At 42.4% G+C, this 20,638-nt stretch overlaps 1 protein-coding gene across 2 annotated transcripts in view; it reads left to right on the forward strand.

Annotated features, from left to right (window-relative positions):
• Positions 1-6,282: 6,282 nt before the first annotated feature.
• The window catches only part of SWAP70 (switching B cell complex subunit SWAP70), a 70,714-nt gene continuing 56,358 nt past the window's right edge, over positions 6,283-20,638 (forward strand). For both annotated transcript variants that reach the window (XM_037133800.2, XM_037133801.2), the window contains exon 1: positions 6,283-6,456. In XM_037133800.2, the coding sequence (XP_036989695.1) occupies positions 6,358-6,456 (99 nt within the window). In that variant the 5' untranslated portion in view covers positions 6,283-6,357. The remainder of the gene's footprint in view (positions 6,457-20,638) is intronic.

Genomic DNA, 20,638 nt, shown 5'->3' on the forward strand with positions numbered 1-20,638 from the left:
GTTTGTCTCTGTTTCCCAGCATGTGTGGCCTTAGCTGGGTTGGCTCGAATGGATGGAGATGGCAGGGACAGCTTGAGTGGGATAGTACGGCTGGAGTTTGGTTCTCCTCCATGTCGTGTCTGCTGGACTGGAATGTCCAAGGTGGCTCCTTCACGCACATGGGCCATGTCTGGGCCGGTATGGTTGAAATGGCTGGGGTCTGGCCAGCATTGTTCTCTCTCCATGTGGAAATCCCAACTCCTCACAGCATGGCTGCAAGGTTCAAAGAGTAGGAATCCCAAGAAATCTGGGTGAAAGTTGTAAAGTTTTTTATGACTTGTCCTTAGAGGTCCCAGGCTGTCACTCCTGCCACATGACACTAAGTCCAGCAAAGAGGGAAATTAGACTTCACCTCTTGGTATACCACGCAGCATAGATCTATAGGGAGGGACAGAGTTAATGACAGCCATCTGGAGAATACCCCACCGCAGCTACCATAATTCATGTACCTTTCGTGGAATTGAAGTCCAGGATCTCATCAAGATCAGGTTCAGGTGGATGAGGCTCCTTGACTGCAACTCTTGTTCATCTGAATGACTGTGAATTAAAGAGACAAGCTATTTGTCCCTTCCCTGCTTGTACTGAGGGACCCCAAGACCATCACCAGGTTTGATGATTCACTAGGAGGACTCACATGACTCAGCATATAGTGGTATCACGCCTGAGGTTTATTACAACAAACGGATACAGAGAAAAATCAGTGAAAGGAAAAGGCAGTGGGTGCAATATCCAGAGAAGTCCAGGTGAAGTTTCCAGGTCCTGTTTCAGTGTAATATCAAAGACATGCTTAATCCCTCCCCCAAAATGAGTTGTGAAATCACATGTGGAAGGCTGTCACCCAGAGAAATGCATCAGAGACTCAGGGTTTCTTCTGAGAGATAGTCACGTAGGTAACCTTTGCCTGACATGTACTCAAATCTCAGACTCCCAGAAGGAAGACAGGTGTTCAACACAGATCATATATTTGTCTAAACAATTTAGGCACAGAGAGCTACTCTTCCAGCTAATGGTGGGAACCTTCCTGAAATCTAGGCTCCCAGTTGCCAGCCAAAGGCCAATATTATAGGCAGAACTTTCTAAGGATAAACAGTCAGGCCTGCATGTCGACTCCTTGTTGCACACTGGCCACCATGTACTGGTAATTCAAGGACAGAATAACAACTACACAGACGCTCATTTAAAAAGGTAATGGAAGAGGGATGAGAGACACAGAGCTGTCACTGATCCACAGCAATTCTGACATCTATCCAGCTACTTGCTTCCAGTTCCTTGGCTGAGGCCCCGTCCTGCTCCCCAGGAGTGTTTCTCGGCTCTTCCCTCTGGGATTTTGGCTCTGCACCTGGTTATTCTTCCTTTTCTAGAAGAGACAGCTTGTGTTTTCAATGAGTCGCTTTTCCAGTCTCTTTCTTTTTCACAAAAAGTTGGATGTCCCAAGGCCTCTTTTCAGTTTGAATTATCTCCGTTCTTTTTAGCCCAGGTTGGCAGTGCTTATACTGATACAATTCTTTTAACACCATTGTGGGTTTTCTGTTCACTGTATTTAGGTTTACTCTATTAGATACAAGCCGAATCCTAAACTATCCCAGGACAATCAACTCTCTTCCTTGGGCTAAGAATGGAGATACTCTGAGGTAATGCTCTTAAAAATCACGAGCCTTTTGTCGCATTGGGAGTGTCTATGAAGCATACCCTTCCATCTTACATCTGTCTCCAGAGCTGAAAACAAAATCTTGAAGTAATTTTTACCCAGAGGGCGTATTTTAATTGGCGTTGCTGAATTAAATCTTTTCTATTAGTCCACATCAAGCTTTGAGAATCTCAAACTGGGAGAGACTGGGGATTAGAAATAGTTTTATTTTTTAATCTAGCAATTCTTTTTTTTTTGTAACCCTCAACCAAGGACATGTTTATTGATTTTGGAGAGAGTAGAAGGGAGGGAGAAAGAGAGAGGGAGAGAAATACTGATTTGAGAGATAAACATCAAGGGGTTGTCTCTTGCGCACAACCAGTGGAGCTTGAACCCGCACCCCAGGCATGTACCCTGACTGAAAACTGCACCTACCTTTCGGTTCACCGGGTGATGCTCCTCCAACCAACTGAGCCACACTGGCCAGAGCTGAATCTAACAATTCTTGGCTCCTTTATAGTCCCTCTAAATTCTCCTTGAAATTGAACAATTTTTTTTCTTTTAAAAAGATTTTATTTATTCATTTTTAGAGAGAGGGAAAAGGAGAGGGAGAAAGAGTTGGAGAGAAACATTGATATGATGGATTTCCTCTTGCACACCCCCAACTGGGGACCTGGTCTGCAGCCTCGTTGTGCCCTGACAGGAAATCGAACCAGCAACCTTTCGGTCCACAGGCTCATGCTCAGTCCACTGAGCTATACCAGCCAGGGCAAACGATTTCTTCTTTAATCCAACTCCCTCCTTGTACTTTGTCTTAGACAAATAGAAGCCAATGGCAATTTCAACACTCTGATCGAAAATCTCCTTACTCACATTTACAAGATCATTAAGTGTCCTTTCTATTTTTCATTAGGGGCCCTTTCCAACTTGCATATTGCCTCAGGCATCACTGCTGCCAAGCTTCCTGCCACTATACAACATGGGCCACCTTTTATCCAATTGTATTAATTTGCTAGCGGTGCCATAATACGGTGCCCCAAACTGGGAGGCTTAAACAACAAAACCGAGTGGTTTAAACAGCAGAAAGCTATTGTTTCACAGCTCTGGAGGCTAGAAGTCCAAGATCAAGGTATCAGTAGCGTTGGTTCCTTCTAAGAGCTGTGAGGAAGAATCTGTTTCATTGCTCTCTCCTAGCTTCTGGTGTTTCACTGGCAGGTGCAGGATTCCTTGGCTTAAGGACCCATCAGCTGACCTCTGCCTTTTATGTTCACGTCTTTCTCCCTACATGCATGTTTTATGTCTGAATTTCCCCTTTTATCAGCACTCCAGTCATATTGAATTAGGACCCATTCTAATGACTTTAACTGGATTACCTCTATGGAGACTATCTCCAAATAAGATCACATTCTGAGGTACTGGGGTTAAGACGTAAACATATGAATTTAGGGGGAACATAATTCAACTCATACCACTAACCTTTAATAACAATTCCCTCACTGTCCTTCAAGCCTTCACTTGAGCCCATTTTTGCTCCTGCCCACTCCACCTCCAAAGCCAACAGAGCACGTATGTTTTTGTCAGCCATATCTAACTTCACCAATATCGGTATGAATTAGGGGCTGATCAGGGAAGCAGCACCTGAGTGGAATACAGGATTTATTATAGGGATTATATATATATTGCAATTGCAGGAGAAGCGAAGGAAGACAAGGTCTGAAAGGAGATGGATATAGGATGAGAGAAGAGTGACTACCCAGGACCACAAAGAATGCTGGTGAAGACGTCTCTGGAAGTCTGTGTTGCCTCCGCATCCAGGAGTGAGCCTGAAATTGAGAGGTCATCGTGTCTACCAATCAGGAAGAAAACTTGCATTGAACCAGGGGAGAGTGAGGACAAACTAGAACCCACAAGGACAAACTGGGACTCATGAGGGCAAATGGAACCCATAGCTATCACATTGCGATGCCAGTTGTCTGCAGAAGTTGATGTCCTTTCCTTATATATGCATTGCCCCTGCACTTGGAGAAGATAAAGTAAGAGATGTGATGGAGGCACTGGGGTCTGGTTGCTGTTTTGTACCAACAATGTGCGCCAGTAGATTGTAACAAGTTTACAGTCTGCAGCTGGCACCTGGTGTTCTATATCAACCACCAGAGCACAAGGGTGGCATCACTTGCTCCTTCCAAATTTTACACACATTTCTCTTGCAGCCACTCCTATCCTAGAACCACACTGGGAAGAGAAATTTGGGAAACTAAATTCCAGCTTAGCTAAATTGACACTGTACAAAACTGCCACAACAGTTAAACTTCAACAATTGCCAGATACCATGATGCTGCCTCACATACATAAGTTTTTCACCTAAGCCTAATTATAGTCGTTTTGTAAGATAAATATTAGCTCATAGAGAAGCAAATGGTGAGTCTGGATTCTGCCCCACATCTATGTGGTAGCCAGCTTCCAAGACGGTGCCAGTGGTTTTGCCTACTGGTATTCAGGCTCTTTTGTAGCTCCCCTTCCCACATTAACTAGGTCTGACCTGAGCACACTGTAGAATATTGTAGGAATGATGGTAAGTGACTTTCAAGGCTGGATCATAAAAGACATTGCAGCCTCTACCTTTCTCTTTCCAGGATCACTTGCTAGGGGAGTGAGGGGAAGCCAGCTGACACACCATAGGGATACTCAAGTAGCCCGTGGGCAGACCCACTGGGAGGAACTGAGGACTTCTGTGAACAAGCACATGTGGGTGAATTATCTTGGCAGTGGGTTCTCTAGCACCAGCTGAGGCTTCATATGATTACAGCCCCATATCCTGACTGCAATCTCCCAAGAAACCTCAAGCTAGAACTATCCAGCTAAGTGGCTTTTAAATTTTGGACCCACAGAAAATATGAGATAATGTTTACCATTGCTTAACGCTTCTAAATTTTGAGGTAATTCATTACATAGGGATAACCAATATAATCTGTTAAGTTTCAAAGCACAGCTTTTTCTATGAAACATTTCTGCTTTAAAATTGGTTTGGATTATGAGAATGGGGACTGGACTATCCAATGGGGATTGTGGAAAAAGTGGGAACTTGGAAGTTCAAAATGTCCTGGTTAAGTGATTTTAGAAAAAGCTTTGAAATATCTTTTGGGGCTTCCTGATACTGAGAGAGAAGGACTGTCATCTAGTGGTTAAGCTGGACCTTGAGATTTAGGAAGATTTCTTTTTTTTTCCCTTTTCTTTTTGTCACTACCCAGACAAAGCCAAGGTGACATGAAGAAAATTAGAGGTTAAATCACATGCTTCTGCTGACTAGCACACTTGGGCTGGAGTTGGGGAAGGAAAATGCCAGAAACTGCATTCTGGTAGAGCAAGTGAGGAAGCCACAGTCCTCTTGCTTCTGCCCCTTCCCTTTAAGCAGGCCGTCCTCTCCCCAGCCCTGCCATGTTCCCGTTGGCCCCAGGCTCACTGAACCAGTCCTTTCCTTTTCTGCCCTTTCCAAATCCCTTTCCCTCGTGATACATGCTGTTTTCCTTTTTTACAAAGCAAATACGTGTGCCCTTAGGAACATAAAAGAGGAAAAAAAACCCCAGACTTTTCTGAAAACCACCTCCTTTTGCAAACTTTGAGTGTTTGTTCTTCTCTGCAGATCGTTCAGATTTGGTCTTGGACAGAGGGGTGAGGCATTGTGCCTGGTGACCTCTAATCGGGCGGGGAATCATCCAGCAATAGTTGTTATGCCAGGATGCAAGCACTAGCGGAAAAACCTTTCCAGAACATCTGCAGCGATCATGTTCATTTAATATGTGGAAAATCTGAAGCCCAAGAGTTCAAGTTACTATTAACAGATATTAGTTGAACAGTTACAAGGAGAACTCTCCTCTGGACTTGGATAAGTTCTTTTAAAAGGTCAACCCACTCTGATTAGTAAGATGGGTGGGGTGATGTGCTGGGGTCGGTCCAGACTTTTATGCAAGCACAGAAACACCAGGAAAAGCAAGCACAGCCGGATCCAACACTTCCTAACTTGTCAACTGACGCTCAGCGGCGGCGGGGTTGGAAAGAAGAGTTTGCCTGACTCTCTGACTTCTAAATCCACCTTAAACCTCGTGTCTGTGTGCACACAGTAGGCACCAAAAAACGTTTGAGAAATGAATCAACTTCCCTCAGAAACCCTTCCCCGCCTCCCATCCCCCACCTCATCCTCTTCCTCGAGGGACTGCACTAGGTTCCGAGCTCCCGCCCGGAGACTTTTCGGGGTCTCGTCTAGTCTCCTCAGGCAGTGACCTCGTTCCCGGATCAGGACCAGGGCTCCCCCTTTGCACTGCGAAGAGCCAGCTGGAACCGGATAGGGTGCTCACTTCGACTCTCATATATTCCCTTGGGATGGAGGCTCTTGTTTCAGGGGCACGCGAGCACCGACATGGCCCAGAGCACCCACATGGCTCCAGCTGGCCTGGGGAACACCAGAGGACTGTAGGGTGGTGCTTTACCATAATAGAGGGACCGGGGACCCACCGAACCACTCCTCAATCCCTCCGCAGCCTGCCGGTCTGGGCAGGCGCGCGGGGGCGGGGTCCGATGGGCGGGGCCTGCGGAGGTCAGGTGACTGCGCCGCCGGCGGCGAAGGCCCAGGGGTGTCAGACTCCGCGAGAGGCTGGCGCCGCAGACTGGTCGGTCTGGGTTACACGGCCGCGGCCATGGGGGGCTTGAAAGACGAGCTGCTCAAGGCTATTTGGCATGCCTTCACCGCACTGGACCTGGACCACAGCGGCAAGGTCTCCAAGTCCCAGCTCAAGGTTGGTACCCTGCCCCGGCCCCCTACCCGCGGCTCCGGGGAGCGCGCCCCAGTACTGGGTGGAAGCGGGATCCAGGGGGAGGCAACCTCAGGGAGGGGCGGGCGGGAATGCTGCCTGGCGGCCTGCACCGGGCGGAACGGGCAGAGACCCGGGTTCGGCATTTTTTGCTTCCCTCTTGCTCTCGGGCCGGTGCCGTGCTTTAGTCCCCTCACGGTTCCCCTGGAGCCAGGGAAGGCGGGGATGGGGTTATGAAGCGGCCAGCTCAGCGCTAGTGTTGGCACTGGGGCCCCCCAAAGTTTCAGACTCCGTGAGGGCAGTGGGACGCTCCCTTAGTGAACTTATCGAGAGTTTACTCCGTAGTCTGGAAGCGGAAGGGACTTGTCCAAGGGTCACTTCTACAGCGGGACTCCCCTCAAACCGGCCAGTTGCACCCAAGGCAACTGGGCAGTTTAGAGACTGGAGAAGGGCCCCAGAACCCTGCCTCCTTCGGCCTCCTCCTTTGGGGGGGGGGTGTTGGCGGGAGAGGATGCTTTGTGACTTGTGAGGAGGAACTCCCCACCTAGCGTCCTCAGGTCTGGAACTGCTGGAGGGTGTGCCCCGGCCCACTGGGACCTTAGTTCCGGGCAAGGAGCACTGATCTTTCTGGCACCCTGCAAAAGCAGCTGCTTCTGCAGAGTTTGGACTGTGGTTGCCAAAGATCTCATCATTAAGTGAGAGGAGAAGGTATAGATAAAGGAATGCTTGTAAACTGAGAGACCCCAAGCAGGAGAAGTGGCACTTAGCCAGAAGAAATTGGCAGCTTCTTGAACGTATAAAATATGGAAACAGACAAGAAGAACCATTCACAGGCACTCTCAGATATACACATTTTGAATCTGAATGTCTTGTTTTTTTAGCCTCCTCTGGGAATTAATTTCTGAAGATTGGGTTTGCTTTGTATATTTTTGCAGTAATCAGGAGGTTCTAATGAGTAATGGCTTTTATGACAGTAAGATTTGGCACTCCTCTTGTGTTTCTTTTGCACTCTTTCTCTTTTATAAAATCATACTCTGGAAGGGTCCACGGAAATCATTCACTTAATCTTTATTTATTTTTTAAGTTAACGTACAGTAAAATGGACTTTTTTTTGGTGTATAGCTCAATGAGTTTTAACACATACATAGATTTGTATAACAACTACAAAAGTCAGATTTCTGTTTTCCCAAAAACTTCCCTAATGCTAACTCTAACCCTCAACTGTGAGCAACGATCTGTTCTTAATTGCTGTAGTTTTGTCTTTTTCCACAGGGTGATATAAAGGGAGTCGTACAGTATGTAATTTTTTGATACTGGCTTCTTTTACTCAGCATAATGCCTTAGAAATTCATCTATGTTGTGTGTATCAATACTTCTTTTATTGCTAAGTAATGATATTCCATTGTATGGATGTACCACTGTTAATCTAGTCACCCCGGAAGAACATTTGTGTTATTTCCAGTTTCTCGTGATCATGAATAGAGCTGCATTCATTAAAAAAAAATTTTATTTATTTATTTTTAGAGAGAGGGGAAGGGAGAAAGAAAGAAAGAGAGGGAGAGAAACATCAATGTGTGGTTGCTTCTTGCATGGCCTCCACTAATGACCTGGCCTGCAACCTGAGCATTGTACCCTGACTGGGAATCCAACTGGCAACCCTTTGGTTCTTAGCCGGAGGTCAACCCACTGAGCTACACCAGCCAGGGCTGCATTCATTGTTTTAAAAACTTTTTTTTAAGTTTTATTTATTTATTTTTAGGCAGAGGGGAAGGGAGTGAGAAAGAGAGGGAAAGCAACATGAATGTGTGGTTGCCTCTAGTGCGCCCCCTACTGGGGACCTGGCCCGCAACCCAGGCATATGTCCTAACTGGAAATTGAACTAGTGACTCTGGTTCACAGGCTGGCACTCAATCCACTGAGCCACACTAGCCAGGGCTAGATCTGCATTTAGCTTTTTACTGTTAATTTATCTATACCACTGTTACCAGATGGGGGGACCAGGCCAGAGCAAGTCTGCCTACGGCTGTCTGGTAGTGTGTGGGTTCTGGACTTCTTGATTTCACAACATGAGTCCAGGTGATTGGAAAGTATGTTTCTTAAAGCTGGGGACAGTGAAATGAAGGAAGAACTTAGAACAGAAGAAGCAACAGAAGAGAGCCTAGACGGGGATGCTTTTAGCTCACTGTGAAGTTAGGGAAAAAGTGGGCCTTGGAGATAGGATCAGGGGGAAGCCCAGGACAAGCTGCCACTGCCCATTGCTGTCCTAGTTGCAAGTCTCGTGGGGACCCTTAGAGTTTAGGAGTACGAGAACAGATACAAGGTGTGGGTGTGCTCTAGCGAGGGTGTACTTGGGTCCTTTTTCTTGAGGCTTTTATCCTAGGGGAGGTCTCAGGGGAGGGTCTTAGTAGAATATTAATTAGTTTTCCACGTGTGCTCTTCAATATGTTGATTCATCCAAATGTGTATATAGAGGGGTCAGGGTTATTTTCTAGTTAGTTTAGTTTTCTTTTTTAAAGGTTTTATTTATTTTTAGGAAGAGGGGAAGGGAGGGAGGAAGAAAGGGAGAGGAACATCAATGTGCGGCTGTCTCCTACATGCCCCCCACTGGGGACCTGGCCCACACCCAGGCATGTGTTCTGACTGACAATTGAATGAGCGACCCTTTGGTTTGCAGGCCAGCACTTAATCCACCGAGTGACACCAGCCAGGGCTGGTTAGTTTTATTTTTAAAGAATGCCATCTAAGAGAGACCTGGACCAAGGCCTGCCTGAACCAGGACTGAGACCGATCTGCCCTAGGATGATCTGGAATTTGTAAACTATTTGCTCCTATGGGTCCTTAGAAAAGATAAAACCTTGTGATTCATCAGCTGGCTATAAATTGCTCAAATTGTTTTTTGGCCTTGTTGAATTCCTTGTCTCAGTTTCCCTATTTCTACTTGTTAAGGAATTTCCCTAGCTTATAACTATCCTGCCACACCAGTATATTTTAAGTGGATTTCTTATAGATAATATATAGTTGGGTCTTGTCCTTAAAATCTGTTTGGACAATCTCTGTCTTTTATTGGTGTGTTCAGACCATTTACATCTAATATAATTATTGATATAGTTTTAGGGCTACTAATTTTTTATTGGTTCTCTTTGTTTTACCTTTTTTTGTTCTTCTGTTTTTCCTTTCCTTCCTTCTTTTAGAGTATTTGAATATATTTTAGTATTCTATTTAATTTTTATTTATTGATTTCAGAAAGAGAGAGAAAGGGAGAGAGGGTGGGGGTGGGGCAGAGAGAGAGGAACTTTGATCAAGTTGCCTCTCCCACACAGCTGTTACCTAGGCACATGCCCTGACGATGTCCGAGAATCTAATGGATTGAATTGGTGACCTTTTGCTTTGCAGGACAGTGACTAACCAACTGAGCCACACTGGCCAGGACTGTTGTTACACTTATTTATGCGTTCACTGGTTGATTCTTGTATGTCCCCTGACCCAGGATCGAACCTGCAACCTTGGAGTATCAGGACGATGTCCAAACTGATTGAGCTACCTGGCCAGGGCTTAGTATTCCATTTTAATACTGAGTTTTAAACTGTATTTATTTGTATAGTTTTTAAAATGATTGCTCTAGGTACTATGATATATAGTGTATATATATATATGTGTGTGTGTGTGTGTGTATATATAGTGTGTATATATATATGTGTGTGTGTGTGTGTGTGTGTGTATATATATGTGTATATATATATGTAAAATATATATATATATATCCTAACTTTTTACAGTTTATTTAGAATTGATATTTTGCTACTTTACAAGGAAGGTAGAAGAAACCTTATCACTATATAGGTAGGTTCCTTTTACCTTGCTGTTTTATTTTGTAGTTGCCAATATTGATTAATTTTCATACATTGAAAACCCCATCAAGTGATCTTAAAAATTTTCAGCCATCAGTTTTTATTTGATCTTTCAAGAGAAGAATGGTATTGTTTTCTCCTAGATACTCCCAGATTACTTTTTAATTTTGTAGATAAGATAGATGAAGCTGCTGAGATGTTTGGTGACTTGCCCAAAGTCACAGTTATGAAGTGGTAGCTAAATCTAGAACCAAGATTTTCTGACTTTTGAGCTGGTGTTTCTTCATTTTTTTCTCTTCTAATTGACTGCATAAATGAGATGATTTCTGTTGCTTTTGTCATACTCCTTTCGAAATTGTCCTCCTGGCTGCTGGTAGAAAGTGTCCAGATGATTCTTGGCCGCAGGCTGGCAGGAGGTATTAAATCCCAGTGCACAGCTGAGAAGGCAGCTGTGCAGTTGCATTTTGTCTCTCCCTGTCTGTAACCGAGAGACTCTTGGACTGACTCGCTTCTGTTTATCTTACCAATGTGTCTGGAATCGAAAATACTAAAAAAAAAACCCCAAACAAAAAAAGTTCTGTTTAGGTGTTTATGTTTTGTTTTTACTCTGAAGTTTGGTGTTCATCGATCTATTGGCAAGGCATTGGGTTTTGGCCTTAATTTGTTCATTCATTCATGTGTTCATACAACCACCTTTTGTGTGTTCACTCTATGTAAGGTACCATGGTAATTTCATAAAAAGATTAGTATTTGTAAGCTCTTAAGAGTTAATCTCTCCTGGGAGGAAATATCTCATACAGAACCTCCCTCCCTTGTCTGTGGTTTTGCCTTGCGCGGTTTCGTTTTAACGTGGTTTCAGTTACCAGTGGTCAGCCATTGTCTGAAGATAGTAAATGAAAAATTCCAGAACTAAATAATTCATAAGTTTTGAGTTGCTGTGTTGTCCCTCCTCCATCCCCCACCATCCAGGCACGTGAATTTTGTTTGTACATCATATCCATGCTATACACACTGTCCACTTGTGAGTAGCCGTGTTGGTTATCAAAGCAGTTGTTGAGAGAGAGAAACCACATTCGTGCAACTTTTATTACAGTATCGTTAAAGTTGTTCTACTTAATTATTAGTCATTGTTAATCTCTTACTGTGCCTGATTTGTAAATTAAACTTTATTGTGGTTGCGTATGTGTAGAAAAAACAGTGTTAGTTAGAGTTCGGTATTATTTGTGGTTTTTGACATCTACTGGGGGTCTTGGAATGTATCCTCCAATTGCAGGGACTACTGTAACTGTTTTATTAACTAGCAGACTAAAAGTTACATATCCAAAATTAGGGTTAAAAATTCATGACTGTGGAAACTATAGGCATTCTAAAATATTTTGACACTTTTTGAATTGCCTTCACAGTTTTTGACAAAATGAATGGGTATGTTTAATAAGTATGTAATGGACATTTAATGTGTTAGATACTGTGCCCTATGCTAATGGTAAAGGCAGAGGAAAAAGAAACAAGTAAGAATCTTTGCCTTCAAAGTGTTTGAATTTTGGCAGGCAAATAAAAAGAATGATCAACCCTTTGAGATATTATCTATATAGAGATAGATAGATATCAGACAATTATCCTGTCTTAAAAAATACAAAGTCTGATTGTAGAGATAAGAAATACAGAAATAGAAAAAGAGAAGAAAGAAATGCAGAAATATTATTGGATAGACGATGCTGAGTGAGACAGAAGATAAGGGCTGTGAGATTTTAGATAAAGAGGCAATGACATTTTACTGGTGGGATTATTTCATGAAAAAACCTTTGAAGTGAACTCCGAAGAAAGCTAGGATGTGATTATGTAGTAATGGGGAGGATTAAGCCTATTCTACTCATTCATTTAGTCAATGGATATTTATTAACTGCTATTAACTTTAAGGCATCCCTGTGAGCTATTGCAGCAGACACGAATTAATCAGGCATTTATGGAGAATTTCTGTGTAACTTATTTTTATTAGAATATAAAATATGAATGGGTATTCTGTGTTTGTGTGTATGTATAAGAGAGAGGTATTGCTGGTGATAAAGCTGTGGAAATAGATTGGGGTGAATGGGTTTGAGCTCCAGGTTAGGTAGGTAGATGCCATAGGGCCTTCAAATTTCTCAGAGGTGACGAGCCATGATCAGAATTGCAGTGGAGGAAGTCACTTAGGCAGCAGCATACATGCTGGCTTGGAGTGGATCAGGCAATTGCAGCAGCCCAGCTGAGAGCTAATGGGGATTGGAGGTGGTGAGGATCGACTAGGGGAGATGGTAAGTGAAGGAACTCTACTGTCCACAGGCCTGAACCTGTGATTGAGTGTGAAGGGAAATGAAAAGGACAGAATCAGAAACATCTCCTATTTCAACTGTGGCTGATCCAATGGATAGTAGTGGTTTTTAATAGAAACAGGAAAGTTACGACAAGGAGCTGCTTAGAGAAGATATAGTTAGTTTTGATCAAGTAAAGGTATTTTTTTTAGATCTTCGATGGGTGGATGTTTAGCTGGAGATGATGTTGTTGGGAAGTGTGGGGCTGTTGGTGTAGGATCTGGTAGTTGAGGCTCAGAAAAGGGAGAGAAGAGATTCATCAGTGTTCTTGGAGAATGGCTACAGCAGGTGGTGAGAGGAAAAATAGAAGCTAGGAGACCAGAAATTAGAGATAAGAGCACTTTAAGGCAACAGTGGAGCTGAGGGAAAAGAGATTTTGAAGAAAGACATGGTCTCTTATCTGTGAGAGTTATTATTATTGTTTTATATATATATATATTTATATATATATATATATATTTTTTTTTTGAGATTGTAAAGTAATGAGATTGATTCTTCCTTGCCAGAACTCATAAACTAACATATTTCTTTTCTAAAGAGAAGTTGTGAGAAGTTTGGTATATTGCCATCATTTTAGAAATAACTTTAATTTTTACCTCAGGAGATTTCTTTGCAGAACAGTACTCATGTAGATAAAAGTGCTTGGGTCACTGCTATAATTAAATATTTTCCTTGAGGGTCATGAAAACTTACTTTTTATATTCAATATTAACAAATAGCATGTCTTCGAGTAAAACAAAAATTACTATCTAAATAAATTTTGAAACTTAAAATCCAAAGAAATAATTAACAGTATATGAAAGATATTATTTTGTTGTTATACACATAGACTTTCATTAAACTTGATCAGATAAAAATATAGCACACAGAGTTTAAAAACCACTGTGACTTACAGAGACTCTGTTGAAACAGATCTTGGGTTGTCATCTAGTCACAGCGATGTTTTGTTGTTAAAACTGTCAAGCGCGAGGTCATTGCAGGTCCATATCTTTGTATTTTTGCTGCTTTCAGTTATTGTATTTTATTTTTTAAATATATTTTATTGATTATGCTATCACAGTTGTCCCAATATTTCCCCCTTTGCACCCCCTCTGCCTTGTACCCCTCTTCCCTCCCACAATCCCCCCACCTTTTCATGTCCATGGGTCGTGCGTATAGTTCTTTGGCTTCTGCATTTCCTATACAGTTCTTAACTTCCCCCTGTCTATTTGGTACTGACCATTTATGCTTTTTAATCCCTGCACCTTTTCTCCCATTTTTACTCTTCCCTATCCCAGCTGAAAACCCTCCAAATGATCTCTAGGTCTGTGATTCTGTTCCTGTTCTGGTTGTTTGCTTAGTTTGTTTTTTTAGATTCAGTTGTTGATAGTTGTGAATTGGTTGCCATTTTAACGTTTATAGTTTTGATCTTGTTCTTTTTCTTAAATAAGTCCCTTTAACATTTTATGTAATAATGGTTTGGTGATGATGAACTCTAACTTGACCTTATCTGGGATGCACTTTATCTACTCTTCCATTCTAAAGGATAACTTTGCTGGATAGAATAATCTAGGCTGTAGGTCCATGCCTTTCATTACTTTGAATACTTCTGGCCAGTCTCTTCTGGCCTGCAAAGTTTCTTTTGAGAAATCAGCTGATAGTCTTATGGGAACTCCCCTGTAGGTAACTCCCTTCTTTTCTCTTGCAGCTTTTAAGATTCTGGCTTCATCTTTAACCTTTAGCATTTTAATTATGATGTGCCTTGGTGTGGTCCTCTTTGGGTGCAATTTGTTTGGGACTCTGTGCTTCCTGGGCTTGCATGCCTATTTCTTTCACCAAATTAAGTGTTTTTTTTTTCATTATGTTTTCCAATAAGTTTTCAATTTCTTGCTCTTCTTCTTCTTCTGGCACCCCTATGATTTGGATGTTGGTACTTTTGGAGATGTCCCAGATGCACCTTAGACTATCCTTGTTTTTTTTTAATTCTTTTTTTCTTCTTGCTGTTTTGGTTGGATGCTTATTTCTTCTTTATGTTCCAAATTGTTGATTTGAATCCCAGCTTCATCCTTTCCACTGTTGGTTTCCTGTAGATTTTTCTTTATTTTACTTAGTGTAACCTTCATTTCCACCTGGGTTTTTTTTATTTTGTTGCCCTACTCAATAAGTTCTTTGAGCATCCTGATCATCAGTATTTTGAACTTTACATCTGATAGGTTGATTATTTCTGTTTTGTTTAATGGGGTGTCCAAACTTTTGGCATCTCTGGCCCACACTTGAAGAACACTGGAAGAAGAAGAGTTGTCTTAGGCGACACATTAAATACACAAACACTAACAAAAACTGATGCAAAACAAAGGCTTTAAGTAAATTGACAGTTTTGTGTTGGGCCACATTCATGGCCATCTAGGGCTGCGGGTTAGATACCTCTAGTTAGTTATTTTGCTGGGGCTGTGTTCTGTTGTTTCATTTGGGCCGTATTTCTTTGTCTCCTCAATTTGTCAGCCTTCCTGTGATTGTTTCTGTGTATAGTATTGGGTAGAACTGCCTTGACTCCCTTAGTAGCATGGCCTGTTATAGAAAAGGCACCTATAAATTGTGTGGGGCGAAGCCTTAAGTAATCACCAGGATGTCGCAACCCACTTCACTGCTTTGTGGCTTTGCGTGGGGGGTGCTCAGAGAGGGGACACTGCCACGGCCTGGCTTCTGGAGGTTTGCCCTCCACTTGCCCTGTAGAACTGGTGCCTTTCTAGCTGTTACCCTGGTGCCAAACTTCAGAGGGGGTGGGTCTATGTACATTTTAAGTCTGTGCCAGCTTTGAAAATATGGCAGTTTCTAATGTTGGCACCCCCACTGGTTTTTACAGCCTGAAGTTACAGGAATTTATCTTCCTGGTACTGGAACCCTGGGTGTTTAGTCTGGCCTGGGGCTGGGATCATTTGCTCCCAAGGTATCCTCCCAGTTTTTATCCACCACGTGAGTGTGGGACCACCCATTCCGTCGCCTCTGCCTCTCCTGCCACACTGTGTGTCTGCACCTGTTTGCCAGTCTCCTCATCTCTGCCCCTGATGCCTATCTGGGTAAATGTACCTTCTCTAAATCCTTGGTTGTAGAACTGCTGTACAGCTCGATTTTTTGATGGTTTTGGGTGTTATTTTTTTTGAGGTCTATTTGTAATTCTTTCTGTGGTTGCACGAGGAGGCACAAAGCACGTTTACCTATGCCTCCATCTTGCCTGCAAGTCCAGTGTCTTCTTGATGTTTACTAAAGTACCCACCTCTCACCCCAAGAAAAAAGAAGGGAACCACTGCTGCCTCTCTTCCCTTACCTTGATTTTTTTCTCCCTCTTCCTGCGTTTTCTGTGATCTCCTTGGACTTTTTCCTGGCAACCATGTACCCTCTGTCTCTCTGGCTTCAGTTCTGGCATTTCTGGTTCCCTACTTGAGTTACAAACTGTACTTACTCTTCACCCCCACACTCTCAGCCCATGCATCCCATACAGCTGATACTTACTTATCAGCCGTATTAGCTTAATTTGCAATTGGATTGTTGGAAGGCAACTCATTCTTTTTAATTGTCATTTTGATGATTTGGTGTTAGTCTATTTTTTTTAGGCTGGAATATATATATATATAGAGAGAGACACTAAACTAAGTTATTGTTTTAAGTTAAGCTTTTTCTGATTATGTAAGGATCTAGTTTTCCCAGGTTCTGAAGTACAACAGCCATAGGCTAGTAGTGAGGAAAGAAATCTTTAGAAACACATTCTCTACTTACTTTTGAACTTGTATTCATGAATAGTCTTTCCTTAGAACAAACTGTATTGTTTGTTTTGAATGCAATTTTGGTCTGCTCTGTGAGAGTATTAAAAACTACTGAGAGAGCCCTGGCTGGGTAGCTCAGTTGGTTAGAGCATCATTCTGATATGCCAAGGCTGTGGTTTTGGTACCCATCCCCACTCAGGGCACAGATAACAGTCAACCAGTGAGGCATCAATGAGTGGAACAACAAATCAGCCTCTCTCTCTCTATCTCTAAAGAAACAAACGAACGAACCTGAGAGAGATTGATGGGAACTTTAAAAAATATCCATAGAAGGTGTTAGGTGTCTGTAGATAGCTGAGTAAATATCGTTGAGTTTAATGTTAGGAATTCTTTTCTGTCTTATTTATTTATTTTTAAAGATTTTATTTATGTTTTAGAGAGAGGGGAAGGGAAGGAGAAAGAGAGGGTTAGAAACATTAATGTGTGGTTGCCTCTCACGTACCCCGCACTGGGGACCTGGCCTGCAACCCGGGCACGTGCCCTGACTGGAAATCGAACCCTCTGATTCTCAGGCTGGTGCTCAATCCACTGAGCTATGCCAGCCAGGGCTATTTTTATTTATTTATTTAAAAGATTTTATTTATTTACCTTTAGAGGGGAAGGGAGGGAGAAAGAGGAAGAGAAACATCACTGCATGGCTGCCTCTGGCACACCCCTGCCCCCACCCGCAATCCAGGCCAGTGCCCTGACTAGGAATCAAACCAGAGACTCCTTGCCTTACAGGCCCGCAGTCAATCCACTGAGCTTTGCCAGCCAGGGCAGAAACTTTTAAAATAGTTCATCTGTCTACATGGTATAAAATTCATAAAGTTCGAAAGGTTTCACAGAAGTGAAAGGTAAGTTTCCTTCAACACCTGACCCTACTAGTTACCTGCCCTGTAGGTAATCATCATCACTAGTTTCTTATGTTCCTTCTGGAGATCAAAATGTACCTTAAAACTAGTAGTCTTGTTATGGTTAAGTGTCTTCTTAAATATAGCAAAATCTAGTGATATTTTTGCAACTTTATTATAGCTTTACTTTGCAATTGCGGTTGCAGTGTGAATTACATGTCAGTGATGGAAATGTCTTGAAATAAGCTTATTGGCTCTGCACTTTTATCCCGTTGTTTTTAGAAACACAGGGTTTTGTTTTGTTTTGCCCCTTTGAACTAAAAGGGCTTACAGCGAGTGAGGATCTAAGTGAAAAAAAATTTTAGGAACAACACAGGTAGTTTGAATTTTTATCCATTTTTTAATGATACATTTTCAATGAAATGTTTTATGCATCTTCTGAATAATGCCTTGTGTTCTGTGGTCACGTAGGCATTTAGTCTGAAAAATTTTTAACCTTGCCAGTGGTCAGTTGAAAATACAAAGGAAGCAGGTGGCAGCGCGGGGCTTTTATTGTGTGAAACACAATGTAAAAGATATGGTTAATTCTTGTGAACTTGGCATGTATAGTATCCCCTCCCTAATCTTTAGTGATTTGTTTCTGTTAACCCCTGTGGTAAAAGTTGTTTCTGTTTAGAGGAACTAAAACTCTAATAAAAAAAATCAGGTTAGGGGATTGGAGTCATGAGTGAACCTAAAAAGATCTTTGTAAATATATATATTTTTTATTTCACCAAAATAAAACAGAAAAGGCAGCTCTCCAAATGAAGAGCATATAAAAGACACCCATTTTTAAATGGTAATAATGGATTCTGTGTTATTTCCTTTCATCATTCTTTACTTGCTAGAAACTTTATGTGGGATAGCTTGGGAATTCATTGTTTTCTGTGTGTGTGTGTGCGGCCCTCTATCTTAACGACCAGTGCATTTCTAATCTTATGACTCAGAGCTCTTAACCTTCCTGATCCCCATTTTGTGTTTCCTTTGGGGTCTCACCACGGTCCCAGAGGTACACGGTAGCTGGAAGCTGGACAGAGAAAGAGGCTTTGTGGGACCTTCTCCTACTTGCCTTTTGCCCTCACCGAGTAGGTGCTTCTCATTCCTCTCGGCAGGAGGGTTATGGTAGTTGCCTCAGTGGTAATCAGGACACTCAGACTTGCCTCCTCAGTCCCTCTTAACGAGTGTCTCTCTCCCTTCCTACAACCCAAGTCCAAGGTAACCCTCTGCCTCTGCTTTCTTCACCTTCCCCAAGTCTTCATTTCATAAATCTATTTTTCTGCTTTGCTTAGTGCCTTTTTTTTTACCTTCAGGTTGATTCTTTTTTTTTCCTCATAAAATCTTTGTCTCTTTGAAACTGCAATTCTCAGTGATTAATTAATTATAGAAAGGTATTTAGGAGTAGTAAATCTGTGTAGTCGACTCTCATACAAGGGAATCTTGTGATTAGGGAGAGAGTTCTGGAATATTGGAAGAACTAAGACTCTTCATCTTAAGACTCTTCCATGTCTCCTATACTTTTTGCTTCTTTAGGAGTCATTAACTTTATGACTATGTTTGATTGGGACCAGGAGCGTGGTATACGTGGCATGGTGTACCAGCCAGAAGAAGTGACACCAGCCAGGAGGAAAGTGGTTCTGCCCAGAGGGACAGCTACCAGACGGTCGAAGACAGCTCTGGGAGGGTGGACACTCTGCCTTGCTAGGCCGCACGTCTCCATCATTTCTTTCAGTTCACAGGATGATGACTATCCCAGCCAGATGGTACTTAATTTGGAGCTGAGAGCAGGAGCTGGTGGCCAGTCGACTTAATTCTCAGTGACTTTTTTCAGTGACGATTTGAGAAAACACTGTTAGGTACTGGGATACCAGACTGTTAGTAGGTAGAACTAGATTGAAATTCTGAGATTCTTTACCTGGGTGTCTTTGGGGTATTTGCTTTCCTTCTTGTATTTTAGGATTACCTGTTAAAGGGGAATAATAAGACATTTAACAACATGCTTGCTCGCAGAGGTGGGTCTCACAAGCTTTGTGTGTGACAACAGAACATTTACTAGCCACCTATTCCCTACCAGCAAATAAGGATGAAGAAAATTGATCTACAGAACTTCATATGAATTTGAAGTTTTTCATCTCCTAAGTACCTTTTCTTAGGGACTCTGGGGAAGAAATAAATATACAACATTGTCCCTACTCCGAGCAGTGTGTGGTTTAGTGAAGAAGACAGCACACAAAATGACTCCAGTTGGACAACATAGAAGCAAGTTCTAGAGGGTGTGGAAAATGAGCGCTGTAGACCATGCCGTCCGGCATGTTGGCCGTTAGCCACAGTTGCCTATTAAGCATTGAAAAGTGGCCAGCCTGGGTTGAGATATGCTGTGATAACACGTGCACTAGGTTTTGGAGACTTTTAGTAAAGAAAAGAATGTAAGATATCTATTTAGTAATTTTAAAGTATTAATTACATGTTGAAGTTATAATATTTGGGAAATATTATTAAAATTTAGCTCTTTCCTTTAACTTTTAAAATAGATTATTAAATGGTTATTAAAACATTTTAATTCCATATGCGGTTTGCATTATATTTCTACGTAATGCCATGTATAGAGCCGCGGTAGAAGTTCAAAGGAGACAGAGAAAGAAATGCAGACGGTTGTAGACGAGGAGAATTTTGTGGAGCAGACAGACGCCAGCTTTGTCTGGAGGGAATGGGGCAGGTCTCTTGTCTAGCACTGTCATGGAAAGATGGCAGGTGCCGCGGTGGTTTTATAGGAAGAGCAAGGGCCAAAACCTGGAGTATTTGTTAAGCAGTAAGGAAATTCTCTGGGTATAGAGTGTTTTGAGGTGTACTGTAAAATTAGGATTTAGAGGGAGATAGGGTTACATTTTAGATGTTTTTGTTCTTGCACAGAATAGATGGTTACTAATGTATTGGTTGACCGACTGTGTTAAATGAGTAGTTCAGAACCGATGCTGTAAAGATGGGAAGTCAATACAACTTTTTGGGTAGATGTATGACAAAGGTAGAGTTGTTGTTTTTAAGACAGAGGGGAAGGGAGGGAGGAAGAGAGGGAGAGAGACATCGGTGTGAGAGAGAAGCATCAGTCGGTGGCCCCTGACTGGTCCCTTAACCGAGGCATGTACCCATGAGCTTTGCCTTTGCTGGATGACGCCTAACTAACTGAGCCACACCAGTGAGGGCAACGAAGGTAGAGTTTTGAGATTATGTGGATGATGTGGGTGTGATCATTAGAGAGGAGGGGCTGGACAGAGATGGGGAGACCAGTTGGGGGCTGCTGTGGG

Source organism: Artibeus jamaicensis, unplaced genomic scaffold (genome assembly GCF_021234435.1).
Source record: "Artibeus jamaicensis isolate MK-2021 breed Jamaican fruit bat unplaced genomic scaffold, CSHL_Jam_final contig_797, whole genome shotgun sequence".
In the NCBI taxonomy this organism is placed as follows: domain Eukaryota; kingdom Metazoa; phylum Chordata; class Mammalia; order Chiroptera; family Phyllostomidae; genus Artibeus; species Artibeus jamaicensis.